Source organism: Strigops habroptila, chromosome 8 (genome assembly GCF_004027225.2).
Source record: "Strigops habroptila isolate Jane chromosome 8, bStrHab1.2.pri, whole genome shotgun sequence".
Lineage (NCBI taxonomy): Eukaryota > Metazoa > Chordata > Aves > Psittaciformes > Psittacidae > Strigops > Strigops habroptila.
The window spans coordinates 9,517,784-9,530,617 of record NC_044284.2 but is presented as its reverse complement, the minus strand read 5'-3'; the positions used below and the strand labels follow the sequence as shown (position 1 = coordinate 9,530,617).

Sequence of the window (12,834 nt, the reverse complement as noted above, 5' to 3'; positions counted from 1 at the left end):
GTCTTCACCAGATGTTATATGACAGCAGCCTCCATGCTGGGAACTTGTTCCCCTGCCAAGCCAGCTCAGCCCTGTGTACAGGATACCTGGTACACTGTTCTTCTGAAACTATCCCCATGTGCGCTGCTGTCATTCGTTCTCTGGCAGATTAACTCCATCCCTTCCTGCTGGAGAGTGACCCCAGAACACAGGGCACAATTTATTACTGAGAATTGTTGGTATTACAGAACACTTTGCCCAAAGCCCTGAGCAGATCGAGAACACCATGTGCTAAGAGCTATACAGGACAGTACAAGAAAGTTCTCCTAGCCAGTAATAGTGCTGTAACACTTCATTTTATAAGTTAGCTTGAGAAGGGAAGGGGAAATATGACCTATTCCAAGCTGCTCCTCCACTGAGTAGAAAGTTTTATCCAGAACAATAGAGAAGGAATGTCCCTCATTTCTGAGAGAGCTGCCTGGTAAGAGGGGAGGTTTCTAGGGCACTCTGGGGTTCTGCTTGGTTTCTTTCAGGTGACAGAGCAGCTGAGAGGTGGAGAAGAGGCTTTCCAAGAGGACTCAATCTCTGAGAGGCCTATGTCCAACCTAGAAAAAGTGCACTTCATTATTGGCAATGCAATCCTGCGTCCTGCCATCAGGTAGGAAATCTGTACCTCCTTTCTGGGACCAGGCACCCATTACATCAGTGAAATCCAGCATCCCCTTTCCACAGTCCCGGGGCATTTTCCAAATGCTGTAATGTCTCACATTTATCTCTGGGGATTCCTGACTGAAAGCCCAAGCTAGTCACATAGAACTGAGACTGCAAGGTCACACACCTCTTTGGGGGATGGTTCAGCTTTATAAGAGGGGACAGATAACTCCCTTACTGCCTTTTCTGGTATCTTCATGTTGCAGTTTAGGTCAGCTGCCTCCATGTACGGCTTTCTGAATACCCCACAGATATGCAATGGGGGCAGAGCTCAGGGCTGGAACCCAAAACCATCTGAAAGTGGAAGAGCCCTCTTATGAGGGAGAAGAAACATTCAGAAGAGTAAGAAATAGGGAGTTCTTATACACTAGGTGTATGAAAGGTGTTCATAACCTCAGTTTCTCAACAGCCTGTTGCTCTGCCCTCAAGCAACGTCCCCAGATCAGAGACAGTTTAAGGACTGGCTTGCTGAGTACATCAGCCACGAGGAGAAGAAATCCTGCTTACAAGTGGTGTGAGGCTGGGCCTTAGGCTAAGCATGGTGTGAGGATAAGACAGAAGGTGGTTGGTTCTGACCTGACCCTGTGAATTCTCTCCTCCATTTTAGCCCATGCCACACTTTTCTGTAACAAAGCCCATACAGACAGACCTTGCCTTGACCTCAGTCATAAGCTGCATTCCTCTCTACATCGTTGCTTTGTTTTGGTCAAGATGCTCCCCAAAGCAGATCGTCATCTGACAAAAATTGCCCTCAATCAATGTATCACACAGGCTAAGTATTTATTCCCTTGGTCTTTGTTTCATCATACGTCCTATCTGGAAACAAAAACCTCATCCGCCTTGTGTCCTCCCACATCAGACCTGCCAAATGTGTGTTCCAAAAGTCCAGAAAATTTAAGATTATTTTTAAATAGCAGCTTCATTTATATGCAGATTTTGCATCTGTTTCCCATATGTCCCTGCTGCAGGCAACTTCATTTTCAGAAGCTCAGTCTGAAGCACCCTTTCCTCCATTCCTGTCCAAGGACTCACTCCAAGTTTACTAAAAATATAGATTTAAGCAAGTGTCCCCCTACCCTTATCAAAATCAACATATGAGCAGACAGATAAGAGCCACAAGGTACAAGCCACATTTTGTAGAGAGCTTAGAGCAAGTTTCACATGCGGAGGGTCAGCAATGCCATTTCACAGCTGGATGACCCAGCAGTTGTTACCCCTGCACGGTTCCCCCTGCTTGTCACAGGAGGTAATCCAGCATGGGAATCACATTTGAACTGCTTGAGCAACAAGGGGTGGCAAAGGGCACCAAGTATATACCTTGAGCCTTTTCTTACAAAGGCCAAAGACATGGTTATTTCCTGTGGTACATTACAAGTGGTATCCTAGCTCAGGCCTACTTCATCATGCTGCAGTCATGCCAAGCATGCAGTGGAAATGTAGCCAAAGACAGTTCAGGCAGTGAATCATTATCTGTTGCTTTCACATGTTTTATTACAGAGATGAAATTTATTGCCAGATTTGCAAACAACTCACTGAAAACAGCAACAGGAGCAGCTATGCTCGAGGCTGGATCCTTCTGTCACTTTGCCTTGGTTGCTTTCCTCCTTCAGATACATTTGTGAAGGTACAATATTACCCTCTCCTAGAGAAGCTTAAATGCCTTAGCTGATCTGGTTTCTTGTGTATTTTGATCTTTTGATACAGATAGCCATATAACTGCCATAGCAGCTGGTGCTGTGATTTTAGCAGAAACCATCTCATCTCATATGCTTATCTGGGAATTTAAATTAATGATTGCTGTACTCACATTTAATCCATACAAGTTGGATTCTATTATTGATCACCCTCCTCATTTTACATCTGTAGCCTGCAAAGAATCTGGCAAATTTTAACCTTTCCAGTTCTGCCTTTCCAACATTTAAAAGGTGTCTCCAGTTACAATCCTAGTGATTAATATACTCAGGAGGCCTGTATAAAATCACCCCCCTTATTTTACCAGTTCTTACCCTACATCTCCAAGCCCTACAAAATCCAATAGAGATTTCGTCTTTTTCATCATTCATTAATTTCCAAATTTAAATGGATGATAAATCCACTTTATCACAGGAAAAAAAAAAACAAAACCACCACCAACAATCCATGGCTCCAATTTGACATCAGCCTTCCTCCTCAATCTTAGAGGCAAACAGAATCCATAGACACGCCTGAATCTTCAGCCTTGCTTTATTGACACCCTAGCTCAAATGATTAATCTAATGATTAATCTAGGATTAATCTAATCATAAATGCTGCTAAATGGACACTAGCTGGAACAAACCTGCAAACCATGCAGAATTCATTAAAGACATATCCATACCCTATCTCTGGGAATATTCTTAATCATTAACATAACCAGGTGACCAACCCATGCTCGCACTAAGTGCATGTCCATGCTTACACAGTGTCATCCAAGATATTAAGAGCCACATGAACTCCAAAAACTCCGTTTATCCAATCATTCTCATCCAATGCCCAATCTTAATCGTGGACTTCAACTATTGATATTGCCCGAGAACTTAGTAAAACTAAAAGTAACCACCATCATCAGCTCTAACCTGCAGTTAGCCATCTTCCCAGTACCTTTGTTCATATAAATGTAAAAAGACTTCAGGCTTTTCAATTGCAAACACTAACCCTTGCTCTAATCTAATCATAAGAATAAAGTCTCCACTGTCTAATATTTATCACGTTGTTAAACATAGTGAATAGACTGACACAAGTCTTCCTCTTTAGACTGAAGGCTCTGCAGAATGAGGGAAAACTTGGTGTCTCAAACTTCCTTTTTCAAAACATTAATTCCAAGCCTAACCTTTAATACTTTCCAATGCACTGTAAGCTCGCTGATGACTCTAGTATACCAGCTGCAGACAGTTTCTTACGTTTTATGAGGATTAGTGTTTTCTAACTCTTTCTTATGCTCTGTGCACAATAGTACCTGTTGAATTTCATCCACCATGGGCCCACAGGCTATGCACCATACTGTGCTGAACGTCTGAGACGGACCTATGTCAATGGAGCACGGACTGAACCTCCAAGCTGGCTGGAACTTCAGGTAGCAGCTCCCTTTTTGCTTAATTACATTGACCTGTGCTATTTTATACAGGATTTTGTTTACAAACCTATGCTAATAGATCTTCCTAAGTTAAATAATGGAAATCAAATGCACAAGTGGATTGCAGACCAGTTGCCTTGGTCAGGGCAGCTTCTTAGATACACCTCGTCTAGCTATTCAGTTAACCTAAATCCAGTGGAAAATATAAGTTAAAGCTGCAACACATGATTTGCAGGGAGATATCTCCATCCACCCAGGGGCAACAGGCCAGAACCACATCCTGAGGGAAGCTCTGATGATCATTTGTAGAAATAACTGAGCAGGGTTTATGCTTTTAAAAAGGAAAGAGGAATGTGTATGGTAGGGCTATATTATCCTTCCCCTTCTTTTAAATGTCACCCTAGTAATTAGAAGTCACACCCCCCCTCCCCCTTCAAGTGAAGGCCTCAGTTCAATTTCTTCCTAAATCTGAGTGACCCAATTGCGTAACAATCTCCTTGGACAAACTACTTGCTGCAGGCCATCTTTCCACTGATACACGTAAAACTGTACCCAGCCAAGCCAAACAAGGTTCAGAAGTCTATCAGTCTACACTGTTGTGTGATAATCACCTCCCCTGAGCAATGGGGAGGAGAGAACTTGAGGCTAGTGCTGCTCCAGGGATATAATTTATATTTAAGACTTGCGATGCATTGAAGAAGCTGTGTGGGCATTGGAAATTCACTTACGGATAGTTGACTAGGGTGTATAGTGTGTGGAGCTCTTAAATCTAAATGCTTTCTTCATTCTTCACAGAAAACTAAGGTTTACCCATAATTTATTTCTCTCATTTAACTCTGACTTACAGGCAACAAAGCAGAAGAAGCCCATTATGTTTAATGTCACCCTGATGAATGGCCAAAGCATCACTGTCCCTGCAGACTCTGCTTCCACCGCCAAAGAGATCTGTCAGTTCATAGCAGATAAGACCACGATGAAGGATGTGTTTGGTTTTTCGCTCTACATTGCTGTGTTTGATAAGGTGAAGTGTAGAAAAGTAGAATGAAAACTCCCTTTTCTTTCTGTGGAGTTGCTGCTGTCCACTCAGCCGCACTGAGGACTCCCTCTCTTCTGGAAGCACCCCCATCCCACTCCTGAGCTCAAACCAAATCAGTTCTGAATCCCAGCTGAATCTCAGGACCTGATAATCCTATTCTGCCTTTCTATGGCTAGCCACTTAGCAATTCCTGCTACAGGCCTGTAAGGTTTCCTTTGCCAGGTCACATAACCAACCAGTGCCCCTACTATCATGCTTGGGCAGAGGAGCACTGTGGTCTCCCCCCATGTTCTGAGATCCCACCTGCTCATCATGCATGCAGCACTGCAGAACTGCTAGAGCAGGGGGAAACTAGCAGGTTTCACACACTAGAGATCTCTGCTCAAAGACATATTTCCCATCTGCATTGCTGCACATTACTTTCTTGTTCTGTGTTACAGTGCTGCTGATGCAGCCCCTACCATGTGGCATTGAAAGCTAAGGTCCTTGCCAGGGCTGCTGCTGTTAGCTCACATACTGGCATTTTAACCTCTCCTTCCCTTCATTTTTTTCTACAGTAATGCTGTAAAACAGACATACACACCAGGATCACATCTTGGTTCTCAGAGTTTGGAATCAACAGCAAAGAAATTAATTCAGAGATGGCATTTTTGTTTGGATTACAGCAACACTTGCATGTGTGCTTAAGGGAATATACAGGCAATAAGCAAAGTACACAGTGACAAATAGAAAATTGCAAACCAGAGCTGCTTTAACTCCCAGCTTATTTTTCCCAATACCATCCCTTGTACATAAAAATACATTCGCCAAAGTACAACATGCACATCCATCTGCTTACCTTTTCAGAGTTTTTCTTGCTGTCCAGAGACCAGGAGGTTTGGGTTTTGTTGTCCTTCCCTCAGATCCAAAGCAGGCATGCCATAAAGCGCAGTGTCCCTTTGTCCTAGGTCTGGTCACTGGGTGGAGGACGAGATCACGTCCTAGATGCCATCTCTCAGTGTGAGCAGCTGGTGAAAGAGCGGGGCATACACGAACGCAATGCACCCTGGCGGCTCTACTTCCGCAAGGAAATCTTCACTCCCTGGCACAACTCCCACGAGGATCCTATCAGCACCGATCTCATTTACCACCAAGTCATTCGCGGCATCCGGTTTGGAGAGTACCGCTGTGAGAAGGTGGGTCTCCTTATTCATCCTCCTGGAGAGACAAAACTATATTAACATTTTCCACATAAAAGAGCAGGAAGGTGAATGCAGTTTTTAAGCAGCTGTGAACAACCCTTCCCTTCTTAATGAACAAATCCTGTCCAGGTGGTTGTGCCAGCGGCCAGACTGGCAGCTGCAATTCATTTGGGTTTATTTCTGCAACTTTCAGTTCATGTGGCACCTGGAGGCATGTCCAAAAGGGCAATGGAGGTCCTTCTAAAATATCTTTGCTAATAATCTCTTTGATGCTATGATTGTGTGAAGATCATCTCTCCTTATGCTGGATGATTCTCAAGAGTTATCCAGACAAAAATGGAGCAAATCCCATTCCTAAAATGGATTCAAGATTGAACGAGGCTATCTGGACTTTGTGACATTTTTCTAGGTCTTGTTTAATGGATTGATTGTTTCAGGAGGAGGATTTGGTGGAGATCGGTGCAAAATATTGTTACATTCAATTTGGAGATTCCATCCACAATGAACTTGTGCAGAAGGTGCTCCATGACTGTATTCCAGCAAAACAGCTGAAGTCCAAGCCCCTGGAAAAGTGGGTGAGCCTTATAACCTATGCACATGCTAAGGTAAGAGGTTTGTCTGGCACTGCTGGGTAACCGCTCTCGAACACCAGCTTCTGCTTTTTTCACTATTTCCATTTATGAATAGTCTGTTGGGTGAAGAAGGAAAAGCATCTCAGTTTATATTGCCCAAATAGTTAATTAGGGGAGCAGAGAACCTTTCCACTCACTCTTCCATATGGGGCCAACAGGGGGGCAGAATGAAAAAAGTATATTTAAATCTCTGAATAGAGTATCTTTTCAGGCTCTCTATCTCCCGTCTGACAGTTGAGTCAGGATGAGCATGGGATGGAATGTTGGTTTTCATCTGGAAACAGATTACCTGAATTACAGCACCCAAGGAGTGTTAGACTCTGAACAGATCAGTCAGTGGGGAGTTGAGGGAAATATGGAAGCTACATGCCTGTGGGCAGCCGCAGTTTCATGTGGCTTAGGCCCCTGGAGGCTGTTCCTGATTTGACTTTCTCCAGGTAGCCTTGAGGGCTGTTGGGAATCTCTGGGATCAGGCTTGCTCTTTATTGTCTGCAGATCATGCAAACCAGATTTTACTGAGAAAACCTTAGGTATCTTTTTACACCACAGGCCCCATACACACAGGACCGTCTCTCCCGTCAGACAGTGAAGGAACAACTTGTAGATTTTGCTCGCTTTCAGTGGCCTTTGCTTTTTTCCCGGTTCTTTGAAGTCACTAAGTTTTCAGGTAATACCTGGAGCCTGGGAGTAGAGGACAGCTATATGATCTATAGAGAAGGACTTGTATAGCATTGATAAGGAGGGTTTTTCTGCATATTCAGGTCCCAGCTTGCCCAAGAACCACTTCATTGTTGCTGTAAATTGGAAAGGTATCTGCTTCTTGGATGAGTCAGAAAAGCGGCTCCTTGAGCTGACCTTCCCAGAGATAACTGGCATCCACACCAACAGGTGAGTGCCCCAGAAAGACAAGACCTAAAAAGGGCTTCTCTGCCCATACTCAGAAAGGGTATTCCATGTAGGGGGGAGGTGTACGTTCTCTGCTGCCCCCCTAGGCGATTTGATCTGAGCCTGGAAGTGTGGTTTAGCCTCAGTCTGGGAAACAGAAACGGAGAAGTTCTGAGCAGCCTGCAAAGGAAACACTGAAATGGCTGAATCTTCCCAGCTGATCCTGCTCAGTCAGAAAGGTGCAAGGAAGCACAGACATGCATCAAGACAAGAATGACCCAAATAACTAAGGCAGTTAAGCCATCATCTGTTATGCATGTTGGGAGTTTATATACTTCTCAGGTGTGATGGACCTGAACATGATAACTGAGGGAGAGAGGGTAACCATTGGCTTGCTCAGGGCATACATCCTTGCATCAGATCACTCAGTGATTAGGGTCTTACATACACACAAAAAATACCTCTGTGAGGACTGTCATAGATTTAATCAGTTGCCCAGTTACTCATTCTATAATGAAGCACTTTTGTACAAACATGATGGAGTCCAGAGTGAACCTGAACCACTTCAGTCCTTCATACCTACCAACTCATGAGAAGGCAAATAAAGAACTACCAATACTCACTGTAAGGGAGTTGTCTGCAAGGAGGTATAGGTGCCTTGGCTGTAATTGCAGGTGGGTCTGCAGGTTTCTCAGATGCTCTGGTAACAAACTGTTCAATAATACATAGGGCAGTGAAGACATTTGGACAGAGTTGTACTCTCATCACACTTCGTGCCGAGGAGTTTGTCCTGACATCTGTAAACAGCGTTGTCATTGCTGAACTGGTGGTCATGTTCCTGGAAGGACTGAAGAAGAGATCGCGATTTGCTGTGGCAATGCAGGAGAAAAAATCCCAAGGTAAGTCTTATAACTTTTCTACAGAGTAGGGAAGAAATCCTGAGAGAACACACAACACTGATTTGAAAGAGCTCAAAGAGAAGAGGAAGAACTTCAGCAAGGGTCCCTTTGCTCCAGGAGGGATGCTTAGTGATCAGCACAGCAATATTTTTGCATACAGATTACTTTTCCTTCCTCCTTCTACTTCTTTGCATATTTTATTTAGATAGTAGTGTCCAACAACTCAGCCTGCTTATAGAAGGAAACTGGATCTAGGCTCCCTGGAAATACTTTCCAGAAGAATTTCAGAAAGGTGGTAAACTGGAATTTTCTGTGGAATATAGTTGGCCGGAACAGACAAGAGAGAATTAAAATGTAAACATTAACTTCACCTACTTACAGCTACTGAGTTTCTTTATATGCTTTGCTGCCAGTTCTAGACACAAAGTCAACATCCATTTGAATCAAATAGTTTTGTCATTGCCCTCAGTGCATCAAAATCAGGCTGTCAGAGGAAATGTGATTTTTCTGAAATGTTACTGGATAATTAGCTGTATTTACCCAAATCACTTACTATTGCTAATTGAAGTCAGGCCTTCAAAACACAATTCCCTTGTCTTTCACATTGCAATCCCTTTTCATGTTCTTTGACTGTCAAGCCTGAACAGTACTCCCTTATTCTGTTTTCCAGAAGACCCTGCCATCCTGTCCTTCAAGAAGGGGGACTTGCTAATCTTCACCGAAGACAAAAGGCTGGATGCAAACTCTGGCTGGATCTGTGCCCAGAATGAAAGGACAGGCAAAACAGGGAATGTATTTTTGGAAGATATCTACATCATTCCTTCTCTGACAAAACCCTCTAATCAAGTGCTGGTAAGACAAGCTGAGCACTTTCTTTGAAGAGACTAGAAGATAAATTATAGCAGTGTTAAATATGATTAAATTTATAACTGGAAGTCAGTTGTTCCTCCAAAGTCAGACAAGTTCTGTACCTCCCATTGAAGCAAAGCATTTCATTCTGTCCTATCGGAAAATAAAACTAAATCTAGCCAAAACTCTAAAGAGAAGACTGCACTTGCCCAAAAGCAATGACTCAAAAAACCAGTCTGTTCACCATTAGGGATCTCAGTGCCTGGAATTTGTAGCAATTACTGGAAATGAGTGTACAGTTGAATTTTCCTGCATTCACACCAGGCTCAATTGGTGATCATACATCTCAAGGGAAGCTCTAAGTGCACCAAATTACTTTGAAAGAATATGCTTTCTGAGGGAGTCAAGGTTTCGCATCGATCACTCCGATAACAATTTTGTCTTCAGTTTTGGAGATTCATTATATTGGATACAGTATTAACAAGTAAAAAGCTGAAAAGTGGCGGGAAAACACACTAGTAATAGGCAGGTGTTTTTCACAAGTGTTGTGCTTTGGATAATCACATACACATCCACTACTATTTGGTCTATGGAAATTACTTCTTTGAGTCAACTATTCCTAAGTCTTTCTTGAGTCTCTGAAGATGCTGCTTAGGGGACAGAAAGTCTCCTCTGGCACAGAGTACCCAATTTAGTGAACACTGTTGGTGCATATACGCTGGGTAACACCTGGCAATCTGTGCAGAGACCTGTGTCCATATGACATCTCTAAGTGGCTGTGTCATTCCAGAGTTTGCTGATGATGTCTCCAGACCAGAGGAGGACAGCTTCACAGAACTCCTACATGGAGGAACCTGATGAAGAAGATCTCAAAGTGAAGCCTTACACCCTAGAGGAGTTCTCCTACGAACACTTCAGGTGAAGCTCTGTGTAGTGTGCACCCTAGGAAAGTTCTTACTGCTCTTCAGTGATATTTAAAGCCTAGGATGTAATGGCATCTCCCTTTTCTGATTGTGGTGCCGATTGTCCCGTGTAATTAAGAGTGAGTTTGGATGTGTAGAGTTCCTGGCACATGGCCTACTTTTACCTTTTATCTGCAGAAATGGGAAGGGTAGAAGAACCCCAGCTGGACTTATTTCTTTCCAGCAGGCTCTATTGCTGCTGCTCACCCCTTCTTCAGCACTTACCAGCTAGTGAGGATACACAACATCTCAGGTCTTGACAGTAAGGGAAAAATTAGTCTTCTAAAACCTATGTTCTTTTTTCAAGCCTTCTCCCTTCTGGATCTACAAGAAATTACATTCTCCTTGTTGATGTGAATAATCAAAGAAGATAGGACATCACTGTTTTGAGAAAGAACATGACTAGAGAGACGTCTTTGTGATAGTGACCTCCTGTATTCATAGCAATATTGATCCAGTAATTTTGTGTTGCCTGCACTTGTCTCTGTCTTCATTCAGGACTCCTGAGAAGGAATCCATCAGCAAAGCTGTTCTCCAAAAATCCCGCGGGCGCAGTCAACTGTGGGCACACTCTAAGGAGCCCTTGAAACAACCCCTGCTGAAGAGAGCATGCACAGACCCTGATCTTTGTGATTTGGCTTGTCAGGCCTTCACTGATATCCTTTCACTCTTCTCTTTGGGACCTGAGAGCATTCGGGAGGAGGAGAAGCTAGCTACCTCCACTAAACTCACCTCCATTGAAATAATACTGCAACCACATAACAGGGGAGACATGTACATCAAGGTGGGGGGTATCAACTCTGTCTCCGTTATCTGCAGAGGAAAGGTTCCTATTCCCTACCAATGCTCCTCAATTCTTGATGACTCACTGAACTGAGTATGTGGCTTTAGGAGTCAGTGAGATCTACTGTCCAGAGCAGTAGCTAATATGCCCAGAGCAAGCAGCTAATACAGTACAAATCACAGCCAAGCAGTGGCTGCTGCACAGGGAAAGGGGGCAGTGGACAGGCAGGGAGTATATTCCAGACCCTCCTCCCAGTATTTGCCACTTAGACATCAAAAGAATCACAAACATGTTAGGATCCAGATGAGACTTCCCATTCACCTTCCAAAATTGGCCTGCTTTTGTTCTTAACAGCACATTCACCCATCATGAAATTCATGGGAGACTATCCCTCAAAACAGGTGCACTCCTCTGTGGAAGTCACTGACCAAATATTTGTAGCAGCTATCCAGGAAGAGATCCTGCGGGATGAAATTTACTGTCAGATTATGAAGCAACTGACTGAGAACAGAAACAGGTACTCACCTGGGTGCAAGCACCCTGCTTCTGCAGAGCCAGGCTCAAATGCAGGTGGTGATGAGGAACCTCAGCTATACCTGTGGTGGGGTGGAGGCAGAGAGGAAGTATGGCCAAATGTTGGAGTGACACCTTCCCTTCCTCCTTTTTCTGGGCAGTGCTGTGGGGCTCACCTTTGCAGAGCACTTTGGACCACTGACAGCCAGTGAGAGGTCACAGAGCATGACTGTCACTCTTCTCCCTTGAGCTGATGCTTTGCTCCCGTCAGCATCCAATGCTCATCTCTGTGCAGTACGATGTGAGGCAGGCAAGGTGTTACTAAAGCCTTCTTACTCCCAAGGCAGTCTGTGGAGTAAATAATGCACCACATAAAGTCCTTACATGCTTTCAGTGACTGCTCTGCCAGCCCTCCATTTGTTTTAAATTTTCCCAATGGCAGTATTTTCCCCCTATAAGCACATAGTTCACACTGGATCTTTTATCACCACTAAATACTTTTGAGTAGTTATGTTAATTAGCTTATACAACTGCCTTGCAGAACAGATTGGTTACATGGGCCCTGCCTATGCATAAGTCTCTGAAACAGGCTGGTATTTTCTTTCCCCACTCATAAAATGATAATTTGACCTACTTTGAGGGAAACTGAATTGCAAAAAGCAGCTTAAAATAGTACCAATTATTAACAAAATTGTGTGTTTCTAGCTGCATTGTGTCACTGCAAAACTTAGAGAAGGAGCTTCTATTTGTTTTTCTTTCTTACTGTTCCACAAATATTAAACTTAGTGGAACATTCATTATGTGTGTAACTATTAAATGGTAAATTTCCTTGTGTGCAGTAAATCTTACAGGCTATTTAATGCCTAGTCTGTAACCATGGTGCCAGTGCCATGCCTGATGCACTCTACCAATTTAGTCACTGTTTTGAGAGGGGTCACTGGTGTGGAAAAAACAATGCTTGAAAGGCAGCTATTTCCATGTATTTTCATTAGAACAGCCAGAGCAACATATCTTTCATCCTTTCCAGGCTACTGCACTGTGGACCATGTCCTGCTCTCACACAGACACAAACACCACAGATCTATAAATGGGATTAAAATAGTGTGTTTTCATCAGCAAAATTAGAGAAATAAATGGGAGTAAGGAAGCTAGGACCTCTTTACTCAGCAGAGTCTAGTGCCCATTCAGAGGCAGACCTGCTGACTTTCCAAGCCAAAACCATTTCACATCATTAAACGTTTCAGAGCAATCTGTGGGACACAGCGTGTGTTCTGCTCCTGGTTTTGAAGGAGAATGGCCAACCACCTCCTGG

At 43.5% G+C, this 12,834-nt stretch overlaps 1 protein-coding gene across 1 annotated transcript in view; it reads left to right on the top strand.

Moving 5' to 3' along the window:
* The window catches only part of MYO7B (myosin VIIB), a 53,835-nt gene that overhangs the window by 29,188 nt on the left and 11,813 nt on the right, over nt 1-12,834 (top strand). Inside the window, exons 27-39 of the mRNA XM_030496009.1 lie at nt 513-637; nt 2,188-2,314; nt 3,662-3,781; nt 4,629-4,802; nt 5,765-5,992; nt 6,436-6,603; nt 7,180-7,297; nt 7,392-7,518; nt 8,245-8,414; nt 9,085-9,266; nt 10,054-10,181; nt 10,724-10,881; nt 11,373-11,526. Of these exons, the coding sequence (XP_030351869.1) occupies nt 513-637; nt 2,188-2,314; nt 3,662-3,781; nt 4,629-4,802; nt 5,765-5,992; nt 6,436-6,603; nt 7,180-7,297; nt 7,392-7,518; nt 8,245-8,414; nt 9,085-9,266; nt 10,054-10,181; nt 10,724-10,881; nt 11,373-11,526 (1,979 nt within the window). The remainder of the gene's footprint in view (nt 1-512; nt 638-2,187; nt 2,315-3,661; nt 3,782-4,628; nt 4,803-5,764; nt 5,993-6,435; nt 6,604-7,179; nt 7,298-7,391; nt 7,519-8,244; nt 8,415-9,084; nt 9,267-10,053; nt 10,182-10,723; nt 10,882-11,372; nt 11,527-12,834) is intronic.